The 22,238-nt window shown below is 35.6% G+C and overlaps 4 protein-coding genes across 6 annotated transcripts; 2 read left to right on the forward strand and 2 right to left on the reverse strand.

Moving 5' to 3' along the window:
* Positions 1 to 414: 414 nt before the first annotated feature.
* On the reverse strand, positions 415 to 4,024 carry LOC142530416 (endoglucanase 25-like). Its single transcript, XM_075636252.1, has 6 exons — positions 3,513 to 4,024; positions 2,900 to 3,210; positions 2,246 to 2,704; positions 1,997 to 2,132; positions 1,734 to 1,906; positions 415 to 1,090 (listed from the first exon to the last, which is right to left on the reverse strand). The coding sequence occupies exons 1-6, from the start codon at positions 3,880 to 3,882 to the stop codon at positions 689 to 691; spliced, it is 1,851 nt and encodes a 616-aa protein (XP_075492367.1). The 5' UTR covers positions 3,883 to 4,024; the 3' UTR covers positions 415 to 688.
* Positions 4,025 to 11,179: 7,155 nt separating this feature from the next.
* On the forward strand, positions 11,180 to 14,254 carry LOC142531220 (arogenate dehydratase 2-like). 3 transcript variants are annotated; one of them, XM_075637308.1, is made up of 10 exons: positions 11,180 to 11,338; positions 11,466 to 11,527; positions 11,622 to 11,714; positions 11,923 to 12,123; positions 12,207 to 12,287; positions 12,900 to 12,977; positions 13,081 to 13,215; positions 13,313 to 13,380; positions 13,699 to 13,782; positions 13,876 to 14,254. In XM_075637308.1, the coding sequence occupies exons 1-10, from the start codon at positions 11,215 to 11,217 to the stop codon at positions 13,892 to 13,894; spliced, it is 945 nt and encodes a 314-aa protein (XP_075493423.1). In that variant the 5' UTR covers positions 11,180 to 11,214; the 3' UTR covers positions 13,895 to 14,254. The 3 variants fall into 3 exon arrangements, with proteins under 3 accessions (XP_075493423.1, XP_075493424.1, XP_075493425.1); XM_075637309.1 differs by having other exon boundaries at positions 11,180 to 11,335; XM_075637310.1 differs by having other exon boundaries at positions 11,188 to 11,527; positions 11,632 to 11,714.
* Positions 14,255 to 15,467: 1,213 nt separating this feature from the next.
* Positions 15,468 to 19,650, forward strand: LOC142530761 (glutamate--tRNA ligase, cytoplasmic-like). Its single transcript, XM_075636569.1, is given in 7 exon segments — positions 15,468 to 15,661; positions 16,516 to 16,612; positions 16,802 to 16,955; positions 17,254 to 18,377; positions 18,685 to 18,975; positions 18,977 to 19,150; positions 19,250 to 19,650. Coding segments are annotated over 7 exon segments (2,190 nt in total). The 5' UTR covers positions 15,468 to 15,530; the 3' UTR covers positions 19,469 to 19,650.
* A 663-nt stretch (positions 19,651 to 20,313) lies between these two features.
* On the reverse strand, positions 20,314 to 21,880 carry LOC142531617 (nectarin-1-like). The gene is made up of 2 exons (XM_075637822.1): positions 21,615 to 21,880; positions 20,314 to 21,002 (listed from the first exon to the last, which is right to left on the reverse strand). The coding sequence occupies exons 1-2, from the start codon at positions 21,739 to 21,741 to the stop codon at positions 20,467 to 20,469; spliced, it is 663 nt and encodes a 220-aa protein (XP_075493937.1). The 5' UTR covers positions 21,742 to 21,880; the 3' UTR covers positions 20,314 to 20,466.
* Between the last annotated feature and the right edge of the window lie 358 nt (positions 21,881 to 22,238).

A 22,238-nucleotide genomic window follows, 5' to 3' on the forward strand; every position in this document is an offset into this window, starting at 1 on the left:
TTTTTTTTTATTACTATCAATTCTTTGTAAAACTAAAAATTCAAAAAAAAATGTTAAAAATGTGCTTCAAGAAATTAAATTATGAATACGGCCCAATTCGGGCTCTAGATAAAATACACTTATATTTGGGCAATCCAACGGTCTTATAGAATAAATTAAGTTGGATTCATGTTCAGTCAATGGAGAGGCAAGTTAAATTTACATGGCATAAAAGAAACTAAGGAGAGCTGCAAGAAATGAACTTAACATTTGCTTTTCGGACATATATATATAGAAGAAAATTATATGATGGGAAAATCATATTTTCCGAATGTATTATATACTAAAATGTGAATATATAGAGGAAAAGAAAGGGTGGGGGCGCTGCTTGCTCAACTCCACACCTCCTCTCCCAAGTTATATCGTGAAGAAATATTTATTTCGAAAAATACAGAAAGTTCACTTTCAAACTATTATTATGTCAAAAGAATATAGTTCCATTTCATACATACATACTATATCGCAACATTGAAAAACATGCCGTTCGCCCCAAATTCTTCTTCAAGCAATCCAACCTCCTATTCTAACCATCCTATATACCCTGTGAGCTTTTTGTATTTTAATGTCCAAACACATGTAGAAGATAAAAGGGATAAGATACCACTTGAAATGTTGACTGTCACGCCGGATGAAAAACGATGGCACCAACTCATGGTTTCCATGGAGCTGGTGGGGGTGGAGGTGTTGGAAACATGGGTGGCACCGCAGAGAAAATGGTGTTCTTGTCAATTTCCATGGTAGAATCTCCGGATAGAGCAACAAGAGCTGCAACTAAGCCAGCATTGCCTGCGAGTGTTGGTTCTGTATAGTTGTAATTTGTTCGCACGTCATGGAAACCATCTTGCCTGTCCGGACCAGCAACCATGGCTCCGACAATAGTATTTGGGTTTGGCTTTGTTGAGTCCCTCCATTTCCATCCTCCTGTACAGCTGTACTTGACTTGGTTCTTGGGAATTGATGCCCCTCTGTGGTGAACGTGTTTCGGGTAGTGGTTTCCGAATCCCACCACATAACTCATCTGTCTTGGGTTTTTACCAAGAATGTAATCAATCTGAAAGGCAAATAATGACATTAGCTCCACTAATACATGTTGACAAGTTTGCCAGCATTTATAGAAAGGGAGAACCATAGTAAATAAAACTACATGTATTTAGGCTCAAGCCTCAATCCTTGTATCAATTCACAAAGCATGAGCAATCCTTCATGAAGTGGAAGCTTCAGCCGTGAAGTGCAAGACATGGTGCTTTAAAGGACCAAAGCGGCTTTTAAGTATAAGTACACCTTAAATATACGACGGTGAATTCAAAATAAAATGCAAAGTAAATATTTTTATTATCTTCTAGGCACTATTTATTTTATCATCATTCAAAGGTTTGCAATATATAAATTGAATGATGAGATAATTTTCTTCGAATATTTATAATTTATCAGCACATCATACATATGCCTCGTTTCCCTAAGGTGTGTGCCTGCACTGTGCCTCGCTTAGCACCTTGTGCAACAGTGCAAGGCCTGTGATGCCCATGTATACCTTGATTATGCTGTGAGCATCCAATAATTATGGGAGGAGTATAATAACACTTAGGACCCACTGGATGTTAACCCCTATATTACCCGAGAAGTCTGTTCTACAATTTTGTGAACCATCTCAACCTTCAGCAATAAAGGATGAAGGGATCCCAATCATGTAGTACCTGAGTCTGAGCGAATTTCCGGAGAGCATCAGTTGAGTAGAAATGGGGTCCACAGTACCATCCGGGAGTATCGGCAGCTTTCATATAATCACTAAACAACGTTGCAAGGAAAGCTGCATTGACTACATACTGAAGAGGCTGAGGCGCTCCATGATTTAACTGGATCATGCCTCCTGCACAAGGTGCGCAAAAACTTCAATTTGAAACATCACAGAATTACACTACTTACTCTGGATAAGTTCCAAGGAAGTAAAGTTGATTACCTTTTGTTCGGTTGAATGTTGAAAAATCTGGTAAGAACGAGCACATGAAAATGCTTGTCTGGTTGTGAAATGTTCCCAAAATTTCTTCGTATGGGTAACCAGGGCTCAGGAACAATCTTAAACGACTCAGAAGCACCTACATGCAGAATGTTTCACTTACATCAATAACCAACAAAACCTATTTAGTGACAAAACAAATTGTGTAACTTGTAACGAGGTTGGCATAATACCCTCTTGCTTTTACATTACCTGAGCTCCAGCAAGTTTATTATCCCAACTCAGTACACCATAAAACGGGCCTCCCCAAAAAGCACCTGCGTGTCTCGCAAGACCAGGAGCTGTAGCAAGCTGAAGGTAGGAAGAATTCCCAGTAGCATAATAGAGCCAAGATGCACCCCACACAAATTCATCCCAGTAACCCGTGGAATTATAGAATGTTGACGCTTCAGTGCCAGCACTGTATCTACCTCTCTGATCCCTCGCAAATTTAAATAGGGTTCTGGCACCATGAACAAGCTTTTGTGAGTAGGCTTTATTGTCCTTGAAAACAATGGAGGCAGAAGCCAAAGCAGCAGCCATTTCCGCAGCAAGATCCGAGCAACTATGGCATTCAAGAACATGTCTATCATAATCAATGTCCTCTGGGCGAGTCCAACAGTAATGATCATTGGGCTTGGTCGATCCCCCTGAGGTATCACCTTCTCCGACCTACCAAGAAAGAATTAAAGATCTTTCATTTTGGAACACGTAAATAAGGACATCATGTCTTGAGCAAGTTCGATCAAGAGAAGTGATCGAATATCAAGGAACCCAATTTTTTTCTCTTTAAAATAAACAACACGGAAGAAACGATATCGCTGATCAACTAAAAATGAACTTTCCACAACTCATTAATAACTCTACCTGCATCGCAATTCGATCTATGGTATCGGCAGTGTTATTGAAAGTCTTGAGGAAGTAATCAGTACCCCACTTGATAATATCTTTTACATGACTAAGTTCTCCAGCTGCCTCGTACTTTGCACTGTATTCGATCACACTCCAACTCAACATGGTCATCGCAAAAGATTGAGGAAAATTGAACTTGATCGCATCACCAGCATCGTAATAGCCACCAGCCAGATCTTTAAACAGAGTAGTAGAATCAGACTCCCCGTCGTTCACACACGAGTTTCCCCTCCATGATACATTATTATGCTTTGGTAGTTTTCCAGCTGCAAAAATAAATATCGAGCATAAAAAATATGCAATTCACATTCTTCTATCACCATGAAACTGATAAGATCGAAATTCATAATCATTCAGACAAATCCAGACAATCGTAAAAAGAAATAAAATATCCCACTGTTGATCTCCCCTCCTTACAAGTCTATAATCAAACCAGGTAAAATAATATTTATTCATTCATTAATAAATAAATTCTCAAAATCTCACATTTCTCTATCCAGATTCATGAGATCAAATTCAACCGTATATTAACTATAAAGTGGCAAGCAACAGGTGTGTATTCACTCACAGCGTTGAGCATTAAAGAACATGAGAGCCTTGTTGAGCGCCAGAGTGTAATTATCCGGTGGCGGCGGCCGGTGGTGATGCCTAGGCACAGTCTTAACAATCAAAGCGATGAACCCGGCCAACAACCCAGCCGCAACAATAGTCCCGACAGTCCACACAAAGATCTTCCTGCTCACGATAACGCATCCCAGATCGACATACTTCTTCTTCTTCTGCTCCCCGGGACCCAGTAGCCAGCTCTGCTGCGTCTCATCGAGCGGCCGCGACAGCGCCGCCCTGTCGTACTCATGCAAATTCCTGCTCCGGTCATCGTCGGTGGCGGAATCCGCCGCAATCTCCAGCGTCCCACCCCATGGATCCCGGCCATACATATTGAAACTTCACGAACGGGAATTTCCGAAAGAATCAAAGCAAATGCGGAAAAGGGATTTGCTGATTCGCTGTGGAGAAGTGCGGGGAGAGGCAGAGGAGTGAAATGGAAGTGAGAGCTGGTGGGATTTGGGCTGTGAAATTGCTGTGTTTTTGTTTGTTTTATTATTGGTAGAGGATGCATATTAGTTCATGAAAGTGACTGGTCGCCTAATAGACAGAGACACACTGTCTAACTACAATTTAAAAAAAAAAAATTACAGGCTTTGTTGTGAATAATTACATTATTTAATATATTTTTTATTAGGAAATATTAAATAATACGCATAATATTTTTATATGAATCATAATACACTGGTGAATTGCATAATTAATTTATTCTTTGTCCTTTACTATTAATAATATGGATTGTATCATCATAATTTTGTATTCATATTTCTTGATAATTAGTGAATAATTGGGAGTAGACGGTAAATTTGTAAAATTGAATAAAATAATATTCGAATAAATGCTATTTACTCTTCATTATTTTTATTTTTAATGATTAAATCTTGATACAACCTTCGTTTGTCCACCGACAGAAAAAATGACGTTGCACCGGACCGACACTAAAGACCAACTCGTATAGTCGTATTGTGTATTCCATTCGTTTTGGACTCAAAAAGATTATTTTATTTTGAATATTATTATAACATTATTTCTTTTGTTGTTACAAAACAAAAAGACTTGAATTATTTGTAAATATTTATTGCCTCGTTTTAATTGTATTAGGTGGTTGCCTTGGTAGTTGGTGCCTTCGGGAAATTACGATCTGTTTTTTTTTTTTTTTATATTGTTAAAAACACAACTAAAATATATTTATAATAATTATATCGTGATATAAAATATTTTGTATTAAATTTATCATGAGATTTTGATAAATGCGTGAATTTATTGTGTTGTAAAAATTGATCTACAAATTTAATTGTACACTAAGTATTTATTACTCTTGCTGCCTGATATCTTGTAGTTAGTACTTTGCAAATATTTGTGGCGAAATTTCTGTTAAATTTTTTTTAAAAAACTTACATGATTGTTTTGAAAAGCTAACGATTTATTTTAGGACATCTTTTATTTTAAAATGTTTAGGTGCGACGATAAAATAACTCGAGAAAATTACAAAATTTTAAGAAAAATAACCATTACAGTTACTAGAGTTGATGACAAAAACTTGTGTGAGACGGTCTGACTGATCGTATTTTGTGAGACATATCTCTTATTTGGGTCATCCATGAAAAAGTATTATTTTTTATGTTAAAAGACTATTGCTTTTTATATGAATACCAGTATGGTTGACTCGTCTCACATATAAATATTCGTAAGACCGTATAATAAGAGACATACTCTTCAATTAAAACGTACATCTATTATCGACACAATTTTGAAATTGAAATAGATTAATCTCTTCATTTTGACCCAATAAATTGTATTAATCTGTTGGACCATATAGTTGGCTCGAATATGGTTTGTCCTAATTTAAATATCTAATTTTGAGACATTGATATTTTTGTGTTCGTTCCACCTTTTTTTCTTTCTATTATTCATTAATCGTGGGACGAAATCAGTTATATCAGAAAGATGTGATCGAACAAACAAAGGGATCTTTTTATAATTTGAACCGAAATAGTATATAAAAATAAAATACATATATTTCATATCCTTTTCAAATTAAAGAACAATAATTTTTGATTTCTTAAAAAAAAAATTTATTTTTTATTCATGATTTAAAAGAAAGAACGATCTGATCGATATACAACGATATCCATAAAAATATTTTTGACAGAATAAAAAGTATTTATTTAATAAAATCTAAAAATATTAACCAGTGTTATGGAGAAAAAGGACAAATTAGAACAATAAAGATAATCAGGAAAACTTTCCAATTTCAAGTGCAAGTTTTCTATTAATTTTGGTAAATATATATTGATATATACTGTAACGCCCCGAAAATTTAGAAGTCCATGCGAACCACATGCATGCAATTATTAAATTCCTTGTGTATTTTAATTAAATATTTTAGTTGCATTAATTAATTATGTTGTGCATATTTGTATGTTTAAAATATATTTTTCTACATGGTTGCATTAAAATATATTTTTAAAGGTTATTCGAGTTGCGATCGAGGAACGGAGACCGATGGCTGAAAAATGGAAAATGATTTTATTAAATAAATGTTTTTAATTATTTAAAATATGGGTGATGTTTTTTATTATTTTTGAAAATAAGGGGTTTTGAGGTGATTTTATATGTCGGGACGTAAATTTTATCTGTGTTGGTTTTTCAACAAAAATACGAACTTTTTGACAACCCGGCTAATAAATTCACAAACTTATTTTAGCAAAACTATTTTAATATTTTAATTAAATCCTACTCAAGCGCTAATGGGCCTAATGATAAACCACCCCAAACCCCTCACACAAACTTACGCCTCACTTTTCAGAATTGTTGCACACCAAAATTCTCTCAAATACACGACACACACACACCATCACAATTTGGAGAAAAATCGAGAAAAGCTCAAGGAATTCAAGCCAAGGTTCTTGCCCCGTTCTTCGCAAATCGTCAACGTATTTTCGTGTGTTAAATACGCAAAGGCACGTCATATTCTCCCTTTACTCATCATCACACCATATTATGCATTTATATTTGAAATTTCATGAAAATTAAGGGACACTTTATTTTATTTACGTTCATGCATCAAAGGTGATTTTTAAAGCTTGTAATTGCATCCAAAAATCATGTTTAATAGGATCTAAAGGGGCTGCCATGATTAGGTTGTGTTTGAGGAATATTTTTACATGTTTTTAAGAGTCCTAAACACAACAAAAACGTTGCAAATTAAAAAAAAAAAAGAACAAAGCAAAGCTGGTACCCAAGGGGAAAGTAAGAACTAGAGCCGTGAGTTTGAGTGCAATTCTCATGCTTGATACTAAGGGGGGGGCTCGGTGGTTTGCATGGGGCCTTGGGCTTGGCCAGGGCTGGCTGGGGGCTCGAAGAGGGTCAGGGGTGAGGGCCTGGTAGAGTCCTAGGGGGCTAGGGCTCGCGCTAGTAGGCTGGAAGAGTCCCTGCGTGGAGGGACTCTTCACGCGCAGGTTCTGAGATGGCTGAGATTAGGGGGCTCGCGGCTGGCTTGGGCGACCCAGGCTGGTCCTTTAGGATCTAGAGAGGGTGGTCCATGGTTCGGATAGGGCTGGTATGGTTTGGTTCAGGGAGGGCCGAGCAAAAGCTTGAGAACGTGAAGGGGGCCATAGACGCGCGCAGGCTGCTGGATTCTTCAGGAGGCTGGTGCGTGGTTCAGGGGCTCAGGCTGGGGGTGGCTCGGGTCTGGGACTGGTCTAGGGTCAGTAAGGGTCATGGGTGCTCAATGGTTAAGGGCTGGTAGAGTCCTAAGGTGGCTAGGAGTCTTGGTGAGGGGAAGGGGATTCACGCACACACAGCACATGCAATTGGGTTGGTTTCCAGGAGGTTTGTTCGTGGGTTAGAGTCATGTTCTTTGGGCTGGGCTTGCACAGTAGGGTCCCTAGATGGGTTGGCTAAGTTTTGGCTCAAGGTGGCTCGGCCGTGGCTCAAGTAAATTAGGAAATGGCTCGGTGTGTTTGATAAGGTGTCAAAAACGAAAATTAAAGAACAAAAATTGAAACCATGGGTCAACGGGTGTGGCTCATGACTTGGAAGGGTAGAATAAATCATAAAATGGTTATGTTAAAAATTTGGGATCAAAATAACGAGTTTTGGAATTTTCCGGGATTTAATCGCTGCATGAAACGCTAATTAACGAGTTAATTGAAACACATATTTTATGATTTATAAAATTATGAAAAATATATTTAAGCTTAAATAATTATTAAAAGTCTAAGTTTGTAATTTGGGAATTTTATATTAAGGTTTGGTTTAATTCGGGATTCAAACGCATTAATACGTTATATTTAAAGATTAATTTAAAAGTCATCTAATTAAGCTAAATAAAGATATGAGAAAATTCTTGTAAGCTTAAATAATTATTTAGGACATGTTAGAGTCAATAAAATTAAGAAAATGTCAAAAACGTGAAATTTTACGTCCAGGGGTAAAACGGTCATTTTACACCTAGAAATTAGTAAACGTCATGGCAGTTCCTTATTTGCTGTTTTATATGCTAATATGATTATTTTTTTATGTTTATGAATGTTTACATGTTAAAATGATTATTTTATATGTTTATGGAATTTTATATGTTTATGGATTTTTATGTCAAAACGTTTATTTTAAATGTTTACGATTTAATATGTTAAAATGTTCATTTTAAATGTCTATGAATTTTTATGATGAAACGATAACGTTAAAAGATATGTTGCATGCTTGGTTTCAAAATAAAAATGATATTATATGCATATTTTTATAAGTGATGGAAATACGACATGTTGAAGGATGTGAAGGGATTGTGACTACTGAATATGTTGGAAATATCGTGAGGGTTATGGTCCCAGTGGGAGCCCGACGATCGTGTTTCCTTGGATACGGATACGAATACGTGATACGAATACGAATATGTTAATACGTTGGCCAAGACCCAGTTGACGGGTGAGAGTGTCGCTGGTGTCCCCGCCGCCCAGTACTGTGGTTACATGTAGATGGATCCATCGCCCAATACGATCAAGAATACGAGTCACAATCACGATCTGAATTCAACAAACACGAATATGAACATGAACATGAATATGATGATATGAATATGTTGATATGAATATGGATACGAATATGAATATGTTTATGTTTATATGAAAATGTTTATGCATAAGATTATGAAAATGTTTTTATTTAAAGGTTTTATGCATCATGAAAATGTTTACGAAAATGTTTAAGTTTAAGTTTATGCATCTTCATGAAAACGATATTTTAAGTACAAATATTTTTCACTGTTATATGTTAACTGTATTACGTATTACTCGTTATCAAGAATATGACGTGTTGAGTCTTTAGACTCACTAGGTGTGTATGATGCAGGTTATCATGATAATGCTAATGGAGCTCTTGATGGTTGATCCGACTGGACTGAAGGTGCACATGACCCGAGGACCGACGCTAGTTTCCGCATATATGTTATGATTTATGTTAAAAGATTTTATGACTTTTATCATGAGTATGAGTGGTTTTTGAGAGGTTATAGTATGAGCTATACTTTTCAAATGTTATTTTTAGATTTAGAAAAAATGTTAGTTGATTGTTTATTTTAAAATGATGTCAAAAGTATTTTATGAAATTTTATGGTTCGGCCGAATGCTATGTGAGGTTTAAAAAAAAAAAAAATTTCTAGTACTTTTAAAGCAATAAAAAGAGCATGACGTTTCATATACACACAGACACACACTAGATTTTGCAACCGATCGATAGATTCAACAACTGTTAAAATCAACTTTGAGTTCTAAATTTAAACTTGTTTTAATCCGAGTATTCAAATTTAAACATCCTAAAACAGACAATGAAATTAATTACATTCAGGGAGTGTTTAAAAAAAAATGATTATTGAATTTTGGCTTATACAAAATTAATTTAGAGTGTTTCTCAAATTCAGACTCTGCGTTAACTTCTTATGTTTAATTTAATTGAAATCCAAAAACTTGTGGGATTTTGATTCTGATTCTACGAAAATGTTTCTAATAATAAGTTAGTTTTATAATCAATTATTTATCAAACACTTTTAATTAATCGTGTGTAACGATAATATGAAACATACATATTATATTATATTATACATGAATATTCACGTAAAAGTAAAACTATCAATGTTAAAAGTATCACAATATGGGAAATTAGGTTTAATTGTTTTTTTTTTAATTTTGAAAAATAAATTAAATATGGTTGGTTTTTTTTTTTTCCGTTTGTATATATTTATACCGCATAAATTGATATATTAAAATTAAAAAGTTCAACTTTTTATATAAATATAAAATTTTCAAACCTCGTTATTGGATTTAGTCGAAAGAAAGTAAGAAATCGATCTGTATATTATATTTGCCCATAAATTATGAGAAATCATATTCTCGTTTATTATGGAATTCAAAACGTTTCCTTTTTTTAAGGCTGATTTTGGTAATTTATCACCCCCACCGCCAACAGTGAACTAATTTTATTTTCTTTCCACTTTTGTCTTCATTGTTATTATATTATAAAAAGCAAATAGTTGTGTGAAACGATTTCACCGGTCGTATTTTGTGAGATGAGTCTCTTATTTGCGTCATCTATGAAAAAATATTACTTTTTATGCTAAAAGTATTACTTTTTATTGTGAATATCGGTAGGATTGACCCGTCTCACAGATAAAGATTCGTGAGACCGTCTAAAAAAAACATACTCATTATAAAAACGGGATACCAAATATCATCTTTGCAAAATATACAACACAAGATTTGATTTGAATCCCTCTTCGGGTCGGCCTATGCTATACCGGGAGACGACACCCCACCTACAATCACAAACTATTTTCAATTTAGATTTCAACTTTATTTATAATATATATTTTTAAATTATAGTATATTATAGAATTTTTTGAAACATAAACTACTGGAAAATTTAATTGAATTCAACATCCTCAAAAATAAATTTTAGATGTATATATAAAAATACGGTTTATTTTAAAATAGTATAAAAAAAATCATTTATCAAATATGATATGAAAAATAGGAGTTCAATAATAAAAACCCCAAGAAATAAAATTATGGCAAAAACTTGTGTGAGACTGTTTCACGGGTTGTATTTGTGAACATATATCTTATTTGAGTCATCCACGAAATTTTTTTACTTTTATGCTAAAAGTATTGTTTTTTATTTTGAATATCGGTAGAGTTGAACCGTCTCACAGATAAAGATTCGTGAGATCATCTCAGTAAGAGACTTACTCATAAACTAATTATTATTATTTTTATATGAAAGAATAATAATTTTAAATTTATTAAATGTAACAATATTGGAAACTAGCTAGGCTGTTTAGTTATTTTTTTTTTTCTTTTTTTTTTCGCTTTTGAAAGATAAATTAAATAATTTATTTGTTTTGTTTTTCGTGTGTGTGTTTTTAATAATAGACTACGAAGCAGTAATTTTTTTCGTCTCATGTATTTAATTTTATCTACGATTTTTTTTATTACGATACACGCGAGGAGGGGGATCGAACATGAAGGGCGTTTATTTATCATTTTACACATATTAAAAAAATTATTGAAAAAAAAGTTTTATATTATCATTATCAAAAGGCTAGAGTTACTAATATCATACACGTGATTTTGTAGCAGAAGAAAGATTTGAAGCCAAATCCCTTTCCGATGGCGGCCACCACAGCCTGGATGAACCCTCTGCAATTCAAAGACAAAAACCCTTATCAGACTCCTAGTATCGCCGTTAATCTCCCCAAACGGTGGAGTCACCCATGCACCAGAATTAAAAGTAGTGTAAAAACTAATTGAAGTCTACACTTTTGAATTTAATCCAAACTCCCACTCGGATGTTTTTTCTACTATATATTTTTTTATTTTTGCATGGATGATTTACGTATGAAATGTTTGGATTTTTTTAGGGCCTTCGGCGTTATTCGCGCAATTGAACGACGAAGGGCCTCGTCTCTGTGTTGCTTATCAGGTTTGATAGTTGCTTTCCTTCATTATCTTTTGTCACTGCATCTTGTTTTTATTTATGGAGAGTTTTTTAAATGAATGGATTTTCAATGTGAAAGGGGGTTCCAGGTGCATATAGTGAGTCTGCAGCATTGAAGGCATACCCAAATTGTGAACCAGTTCCACGCGCAGATTTTGAAACTTGTTTTCTGGTGAGGATATGTTGCTGTTTGGCGTCGTATTATATGATGCTTGTTTATCATTTGAGAGGGAATGACTTGTTTCTTACTGGCTTCCCTCTTGACAGTCCGTCTTTTGCAGTGTTCATGTAAATAATTGGGTGTTCTCTTGAATAGATCAACGTGAAAAAGATGTACTTCATCTCTATTTCTTGTTTTCTGTATGCAATCCTTGTTTTAGGCTGTTGAAAGTGGGCTCGTTGATAGAGCAGTACTGCCAATAGAAAATTCTTTGGGTGGCAGCATTCACAGGAATTATGATCTTCTATTTCGACATAGATTGCATATTGTTGGAGAAAAGAAACTTTTAATCAGACATTGCTTACTAGCGAACCCCAACGTCAAGGTTGAAGATTTAAAGAGTGTTCATAGCCATCCACAGGTGCTTTATGATGAATAAAACTTATCCTATTTGTCCCCGAGGTGTTGACTCCACAATGTAACCTTTGATATTTCAATGTTCAGGCGCTTGCACAGTGTGAGAAGACATTAACTAACTTAGGACTGGTGAGAGTAGCTGTGGATGATACTGCTGGGGCTGCCAAGGTAAAAGGACTAGCATAAAATCAAATTTATGACATCTGTTCTAATGTCATTCACGATATGGTTCTATGTTTTTCTTGAATTTTAATTGCTATGGATTTGCAAGGAAAACACGAGAGAGAGAGAAAGCGATTGCTTTGAAACCAGATGTCATCACTTTTTTATTTGGCAAAATTAGCACTGGATTGAGATGAAAACACATATAAGATAAACAAAGTAATCTATAAACAACTTTCAATACATTCTCATGAAGATAACTTTTTCTTTCGAACAAGTGAGAAAATATTTTTATTTAGGGTTTTCAAGTCAAGAACTAATGTTACTCATAGGATCCAGGAATTTGAATAAGATGTGATGCGGCTAATTTCAAGAACTTATACGTACTCATTCAGTTTAATCACCAGTACTTTTAAATATTATCTCTGCTTGAATATTCATTATGTTGCTGATCATAAACTCAAGGATGTTGGGGCAGTTGCTAGCATTACCGCTGCGAAAATCTATAATTTGAATATACTTGATCAAGACATACAGGTTGTTTATGAGTTACTTTTATATGTTTTGTAGTCAAATTCATCAGTTGTATGATATATATATATATTTTTCTACTTTTAGGATGATTCTTACTGCGTCACTCGGTTCATTATGCTGGCAAGGCAACATATTAAACCTGGCACCGATAAGCCTTTCAAGGTTAGCTTTCCTAACTATGTTAATTGCTAAATGCTAAGTAATTATTAAAGAACGTAGTTATAATTCCACTTTCTACATAAAATAAGTCTTCATATACTTTCAGCCTGCACCGAGCAATTTACTTATCATGCCTGTAAATCATTTGTCCGACAAGTATAGTCTTTCTCTTGAGGAAGGTCCGGGAGAGCTTTGTAAAGCACTCGCCGTGTTCGATAAGGTGAAAATCAATCTTACCAAGGTGTGTTGATCTTGTTAGGGATATGTTTGTGATTTATTATCTATGAAAAGTTACATTTTTTCGTTTCCTTTTTTTCATTTTATATTTCTTGACACAGATCGAACGCCATCCACTGCAGAAGCAAGCTTCGCAGACACTTGCTGATAAAATCGTTGGTTTTCCAAAGTAAATAATGCAGAAAGTTAGATTTCTATTTGTAAGATACATAAAGGTTTGATAGATAATATTGATGTGATTAATAATTTATTCCAAGTGGTAGATTGACATTCAAATTTTTATCATGAAACTTGCCAAATCCTGATGCTTTCCGGGTTTTATTTGTATTTTTGAATACATGGTGTCATTAAAATTGGTTTGATATCATTTTAAGCATCACAATCCACTTTTAGATATATCAGTTGAAAAACCAATCCTATATTGGTCAGCAATTTCATCTTATAAATGCATTTTCCTACTTTTCAAATGTTTTGTATTTCTGAACAGATGCTTCGGTTATATTTTCTATGCTGATTTCAAAGCATCCATGGCGGAAAACCGAACAAAAGATGCCATTGGTCGTCTAGAGGGGTACTCTTCGCACTTGTAATGTCCTGTGTTGTGAAGTAATTATCTCTTTGTTTTCAAGTGCCATAATAAGTGTGCTCCCCTGGCCTGTTGCAGGAGTTGGCAACATTTTTGAGAGTTTTTGGGAGTTACCCTGCAGATGATAGCTTTCAATGAGTCCTTCTAAACATAATTATCCAAAAAGTTTGTTTGATACATACAACATTGGCCACTGAAGCAACAGAAGAGCAAGTATCGTATCGGCAGCACTTGGCGTCGATTGGAATTTCTTCATCGACCTTACATTTTAAAGTTATTCCCCACAACCATTATTCATATTGTTTCGACCTTTATTGATAGATCATGAAACTACAATTTTTGTTATTAATTACATTTGTGGGTTTTGAATTGTCTAATTCTTTGCAATTCATATCCTTTTGGAAGACGAAACTCATCTTTCCCCAGTGAAAGGGATCACTTTACTCATGGGAATAGAGACCATCTGCCACTTTATATAAGATTTATTTTTAAATTTGATCGGTTTGGCAACTCGTGTGTAAAATTATTTTATTTTTCAAAAAGAAAATTCTAAATTTATCCCGGTAAATTGATTTATATAGATGTTTTATTTTCAAATTTGAGTTAAGTATAATAAATTGATTTTTCTTTCATATTGATACATCAGTTGTCCAGTTTCATGTCGCTATTTTAACAAAATTTAGATTATATATGAAAAAAGATAAATTATTTTTAAAAAAAAATAAATGACGGGTGTTGATATATGAAGTTTATATTTTAGTTTCTGAATGAGGGATTAATCTAATTACAGGGCAAGAAAGCACAGGGCACGTACTTTTGTTCCAACAGGTCCAGGAAATGGATACAGTTAGGAAAAACAAGCACATTTTTGTGAACAAGTCGGAAGACATACAGCATCCAGTCCTCGATCTTCAGGTTATACAACTCCTCGAATGTCTGGTACATCCCATAATCATGCTAAATCAAGGCAGTGAGAGCGTCTTTGCTCACGGATGCGTCAAGAACTCTCTGTGCCATACGACCTTTCGGTCATTGACATAGACTTGTCTAATTACTCCACAGAAATCCCTGCGATCTAAGAAATCAACGAATAAATCAAATGTTGGTTAATGGTTAGTTTGTTGCCACTTCTGTTAGATGCAAACTCAATTCTGGGCTTGGCATTGTATTAATCTTGAGGCCATTAAAGTTCATGAAATTGAATTCAGTTTTCACGTATAAGAATTGAACTGGGTGATTATGCTTGGTGGAACTTTGTCACTGTTTAATATTTTTAAAGAAAAAATTGGGTGATTATAATGATATGTCATCCAGATTCATATATTTCTTCTTGTCGACTCGTTTAGTTTTGGATGTATTCAGATGGATCCTGCTCGAATATGAACGTTGAAAATCATTCCGGCACTTTTTAATAAATACAAAAAATTGACTTTTTAACCATTCGAACATAAAAAAATATTTTGTACTCTCGAAATATTGATATTAATTATCAGACAAATATCATTAGTGTTTTATTAATAGAATAAAAGTAAACATACTCAAGACTCAAGAGGTGGAGCCCGAATTTGTGCACTTGGTTAAAGTTTGAGCTCGAATATTTAAAAGTGAGCATTGTATGATTTAAGTTAATTTATTTATATTTGCATACTTTTATATGTGAATATATTTGATTGCCTCAACACTTAAATAAGGGCACACTGTTAGCTTAATTTTCGAGTGCCAGCGGCGGCGCGATGGAACTCCATTTCTCCGCCGATTCTCCTCCTCTTGCCGCCATCGCCGCCGCGAAAATCGCCGGTGTATCGCTCACAACAAATTCAACTCTTACTCCCGGCTCTACACCAGCTCTTGTCTTATCTAACGGGTTATTTCTCTTCTTTCTTATTGCAATTTTTTTGAATGCAATTATGAATCGCTCACCTGTAAGCTCAGACAATATAAATTATATGGTATTATTTTTCTGTTGGATGACGCTTATTTGCAGCTCGCTTTTTCATTTACGTCGAGGATTGTGTTGGGATAATGAATTTCTGCGTGTTAGTTGATATTTAGTGGTTTTGACTTTCGATTGATCATTTTTTTCTGGGGATTGTGATATAGGAATTACTAGGGGGCGAGGGTTTGGGGATTTTGTTCTCAATTCTTCTCGAGTGGATGATCATGCTGCAGGGCATATTATCCAAGAAAATGTTTTCTTCAAGATATAAATATTCATGTCAAATTCGGTCATTTTTTAGGTCATTTTTTTTTTGGAATTATTTAGGGAAGTTTGGGATATCATGAGCTTTTAAGGGGTAACAGTCATTATTTTTAATCTCACGATTTTGAACGGGATGCCAACTCATGTTTGAATTCGAATGTGGCTCAAAAAGTTTTAGATTTAGGTTGATTAAACAACTGTACGGGAATATTGAAACAGAGCCCAGACTGGAGCGAGAGTCTTTTAGTTCTCATTCTCGTTGAAATCAGCAGTAAACAAACTTCTGCCTGTCGTCTAGGCTTTGATGGGACTGAAGTAGGGCCTGTATCTAGCAACCTTTAGATGTGAAACTCTTGAGATTAATTCATTGGGCATGCAATACCGAAGTAGTTATTCTGGAATTTTTTGCTTTCATTTATGTATGTCTTTATTATGAACTTCTTTTTACCCATTTTCATATTTTATCTGAAATACACAAAAACGAAATGGTCCTCACATGTTAACCAAATGGATTTCAGACAGAGGCTGCAAGGAGCCTATGTACTTCTGAAATATGTGGGTAGGACTGCCAGCGTTCCTGATTTCTATGAGAGGGATGCTTATCAATCATGCCAGGTTCCTTTTCTCTACATTTTGTTTGTTGAATGTGCTATTTATTTTAATTTAAGAAAATAGATATTTGAAACCTGTATTAATCACTTTTCCAATTCTGTGGTAGAATAATATTCTATTTTAAAGATTGATTTCCCTTTCATCATGGCTATGGGATTTGGTATTGATGACATTTATATATGCGTACCATAGATTGATGAATGGCTTGACTATGCTCCTATCTTTGGTTCTGGGTCTGAATTTGAGGGAGCATGCGGCTCAGTGGATGAATATTTGCTGGAACATACTTTTCTAGTAGGCAACGGTCTTTCAATTGCGGATGTAGCAATCTGGGCTGGTCTTGCAGGTGAACTTTCTGATTTTGCTTGATCTAATTTCTGTAAGTAATTGGTGCAGTTTTTGTTGAGCCCAGTTGTTATTTCTCTAATTCTTGCTCCTGACTTCTGATTAGATTTCATGCCACCTTATTTTTCTCTTTGTCTTATAGCTTGTTCTGTAATGGTCCGTTGTTTTATATGTGGTACTTTCATTACTTTTGAATTGAGGATAACTGGCATCTTTTATTTCTATATTTTTCTGCCTTCTGTTTTAACCTATGTTATGCTTAATTATCCAGGTGTTCATGTGTACCTTTTGTCTTGCAGGAACTGGTTTGAGATGGGAAAGTTTGAGAAAATCCAAGAAGTACCAAAACCTTGTTCGGTGGTTCAACTCGATATCTGTTGAATATGATTGTGTGCTAAGTGAATTTCTTGCAACCTATATCGGGAAAAGAGGCTCTGGAAAATCAATACCATCAAACTCGAAAGAGTTGCAAACTTCTAGTTCTCGATCCCTCGCTAAGGAGAATGGTGTCCACGTGAATGAAACAGCAGGTGGCCGATCTGCCTTTGATCTGGATCTCCCTGATGCTGAGGTTGGCAAAGTGAAGTTGCGGTTTGCACCAGAACCCAGTGGCTATCTTCATATAGGTCATTCAAAAGCAGCCTTATCGAACCAATACTTTGCCCACCGGTATAAAGGACAACTGATTGTGAGATTTGACGACACAAACCCTGACAAGGAAAGTAGTGAGTTTGTGGATAATCTTCTTAAAGATATTGAAACTCTAGGGATTAAATATGATGCTGTGACATACACTTCAGACTACTTTCCCCAACTCATGGAAATGGCTGAGAAATTGATCCGTCAGGGCAAGGCCTATGTCGATGATACCCCGCGTGAAAAAATGAAGCAGGAAAGGATGGATGGTGTAGAATCAAGATGCAGAAATAACAGTGTGGAGGAGAATCTCAATTTGTGGAAAGAAATGATAGCTGGCTCAGAGAGGGGATTAATGTGCTGTCTACGGGGGAAACTGGACATGCAAGACCCAAATAAATCACTTCGGGATCCAGTGTATTACCGCTGTAACTTGACGCCTCATCACAGGATTGGATCTAGATACAAATTATATCCAACATACGACTTTTGTTGTCCATTTGTTGATGCCGTGGAAGGTATCACACATGCTCTTCGATCAAGTGAATACCATGATCGAAATGACCAATATCATAGAATTCAATCTGATATGGGATTTAGAAAGGTCCATATATATGAGTTTAGTCGGCTGAATATGGTGTACACACTTCTTAGCAAGCGCAAGCTTCTGTGGTTTGTCCAAAATGGCAAGGTTGAAGGATGGGATGATCCTCGTTTTCCTACAGTTCAAGGAATAGTGCGCAGGGGCCTGAAGATTGAAGCACTGATACAATTCATCTTGGAACAGGTAAGCCTCTATTGTTCTCTGGTGTATAAAACTGCCGGAGCATTTATTGGTTAATGGCAAAACACTAAATGCTGATTCGGATTGTTCTCCATACTTGAGCAATCAAACAAGTTTGTGATGATTTTGAGAACGTCTTATATGAATGTGTTGTATGCACATGTTACTCTTTTGACTACATCCTAAGTTCCAATTTTGTCGTCTAGTTTTATGTCGAGCGGGATGGGGTGGAGGGAATCTCTAGGTGGTCATGCTTGTCAAGTGACAACAATATGATAACGGTGCTTGTTGTCTTCTTTATAATGGTTAGGGGGCCTCCAAGAATCTCAATCTAATGGAATGGGACAAACTCTGGGCGATCAATAAGAAGATTATTGATCCCATATGTCCCAGGTATACTGCTGTGGTGGAAGAACGTGTATTGCTGATTCTAACTGATGGTCCCAGCAACCCCTTTGTGCGAGTTTTGCCCAAACACAAGAAATATGAAGGTGCTGGAGAGAAGGCCGTGTCTTATTCAAATAAAATATGGATTGAGTATGCTGATGCGGAATCGATCTCAATTGATGAGGAGGTGACTTTAAAGGATTGGGGAAATGCTAATTGTGAAGGAAATCAAGAAAGATCAAAACGGCATCATAACTCAGCTTGTGGGAGTTTTGAATCTCAAAGGAAATGTTAAGACAACAAAATTGAAACTCACATGGCTTCCAGATTCCAATGAGCTCGTCAGATTAATGCTCGTGGACTTTGACTATCTCATCACAAAGAAAAAGGTGACTTTCTTATTCAGGACAAGAAAGCTTCCCTTATGGTTCTTATCAATGTTTTGGGTTTATTCTCGTATTACAATCCGTTCATGTTTATAATCGCAGCTTGAGGAAGATGAAGATTTCACTGATGTGGTCAATCCCTGTACGAGGAAGGAGACGCTGGCACTCGGGGAATCTGATATGCGGAACTTGAAGCGTGGAGACATAATACAACTGGAGAGGAAAGGGTATTACAGATGTGATGTCCCTTTGATTCGGTCTCCAAAACCGATTGTCCTGTTTGCAATTCCAGACGGTAAGCAGCAAACCATGACGAAGTAGTGGGATTTCTATGGCCTTGTTATTAATTTTCGTGTCTGTTTAATACCTATCTGATGTTGATCGTATCCCAGTGAGAAATATTTAATCTATGAATACGGTCTTCGGATGATTTTTGTTATCATGGAACTGCATTTAAGATCAAAACAGAGCTATAAAATCTTCCAAATTAGAAGGTTTCATTCTGTACCATCGTCAGCAAATGTCTCTTAATTCTTTTCATTGTCGATTTCCATCCTATGAATTGAGTGATATCTTCTTCAAATTTAACTGCAACCTATGTGAATGAACAATGCCAAATTAAAAGATGAGATCCAGAACACAATTGTGAAGCACCTCCGGAAGGGAATATAGCAGAGAGGGATTACGACATGGATATAAAATCATCCTGCATTACGAGACGTTGGAGCAATAAAGGTCAAGCACTCCATTACATTAAAAACTCGAGTCCATGAGTACTTTGAGTTGCTAAAGGTGAGACAGGGTGAATTTACTTAATTATTTTCAGAGTAAAATATAGATAAATTAAATTTTATTGTTTTTATTTGAGTGATAGTGTTAATTATTTGCTCCCGTTAACGAGTTTGTCCGTAATAGAGGTTAAAGGTACTCGCACTAAATTAATAATACTTTTAACCAGATATACAAACAATATGTGATTTCTTATTTTGTCTAAATTATGTCGGAATTATGGTTAATAAGATTCTATCTATGTGGGTCCTATATATGCATGGACAAATCTTGGTCATCAATCTTATCATGGGACAATGCCCATGTTCACGTGGGTAGGATGAAATAAACCCGGAATTATACACAGTTTTTCATGCATGTGTGTACGTACAAAGCAATTTGAAGAAAATCAGATTTTATTGTTCAGACATTAGGAAAATCTTCGTGCAAACATCAGAACATCAAATAAATGAAAATCGAATTATCAAACGAAAACAGACAATAATTCCCAGTTGGAAAAAAGTGAGAACTTTCATTTCCGATATTCACGATCATTTGGGTGCGAATCTGGACTTGATCTTCTGAACTTCCGGCGTCGCAATCTGGAAGCCTTTTGCCAAAACATTATCCGGCACAGGCGGCGAAGCCCCGAACAAGGTGGTGGCGATGGACTGTGTACCTGGCAGCTGACTATTGAAGGCGGCAATCACCGCAGCCGGGACTTTCCTATTGTTCTTCTGGAAGTGGACGAGGCCTCTAGGGAAGACGAAGATCTCACCTTTTTTGATGATCTTAGGGTAGAGGACATTCGCGGTGGTGATGAAGCCAACTTCCAGCTCACCGTAGAGGACGAACACGATCTCGGTGGCACGTGGGTGAGTGTGAGGTGGGTTGAGACCGCCGGGGGCGTAGTCGATCCTGGCGAGGGAAACGCCGAGAGTGTTTAGGCCTGGGATTCTCTGCACGTTGGCACCTGTAACTAGTGATCCGAAGGTGTTGTTGGTGGCGCCGGGATTGGCCAGGGCGGCGGAGAAGAAATCGTCCGCCGTCGCGTTTGACTTACAGACAAAGCCGTTGACTTTAATAGCTGTTCCAATTTGGAGGCAAAAATGTCGTGGACCACTTTTAAAAATTATAAATAAAAATATAAATATAAACTATATGTTAATTGTCTTCTCTAGAAGATCTCTAATAAATACTTGGTCTGAATACAATCCACGTATATTTTGCGTGTCAACAAAAAAAACTTTTCCAAAAATGATATTGGTCATTAAAGCCATATCTTAAACAATAGAAGGTAAATTAATGAATAAAAATTATATAAATTTAAAATTACTTATATAATTAATTGCAATTACAATTAGTCACACTAAATTAAATTCAATCAACGATAACAATAATAATCATGTAGACCAACTCTACGTAGAAATATTCTTAATCTAGTGTTTATACATACACACATATATATATATATATATATATATGTTATTATTCAGTGAATATATTTTTTGGGGCAAGTAGTTGGCAATTTACTAAGTAATTAAGTGCAGTAATTCTGAATAATGCTAATGCTCTGTAATTAATCAAAGTTGAAGCATCAAAATAAAATCACATAAAATTTCGATGAAATACTAGTTTCAAAGCAGTTAAATTATCTGATATATATATATATATAGAAAAAGAAGAATATAATTTGTACCAGAAGCGAGATCAGCCACACAGATATCTTGAAGCATGTCCGGATCGGCAGAAACTCTTCCGGCGACCAACATAATAGCCATTAGTGCTAGAACTCTGCAGGCGGCGGCGGCGGCGGCGGCGGTCATGGCGGAGCTGAAAGGACAAGAAGAAGCGGAGATGAAAGAGATGAAGTGGGATTGGTTGGGAAGATGAAGGATTTGTGCAGAGTTGAAAAGTGGGTGAGATTATTTATAGGTGGGAAGAAGTTGGAAGTCCTGCTAATTAAGTCCGAGTTTTAAGATATTTGATTTTCATATCTAAATTAAATTATCTCTGTTTCTTCTTCTTCTTCTTTTTTTTAATGGAGGTATCCTTGTCTCAAACTTGGTATCTGAAAAAAGAAAATAGATTATGTTTCAATTGTATCTCGAGTTGAAAATCTCATTTCAAACTCAGGATTTTAACGGCAGATGGATTACAAGTGATCGACTTTTTTTTCTTCATGTTTTTAATATTAAAGTATGTCTGTTGTGAGACGGTCTTACGAATCTTTATCTGTGAGACAGGTCAATCTTATCAATATTCATAACAAAAAATAATACTCTTAGTATAAAAAGTAATAATTTTTCATAGATGACCCAAA

This window comes from Primulina tabacum, chromosome 17, assembly GCF_025594145.1.
Source record: "Primulina tabacum isolate GXHZ01 chromosome 17, ASM2559414v2, whole genome shotgun sequence".
Taxonomy (NCBI): domain Eukaryota; kingdom Viridiplantae; phylum Streptophyta; class Magnoliopsida; order Lamiales; family Gesneriaceae; genus Primulina; species Primulina tabacum.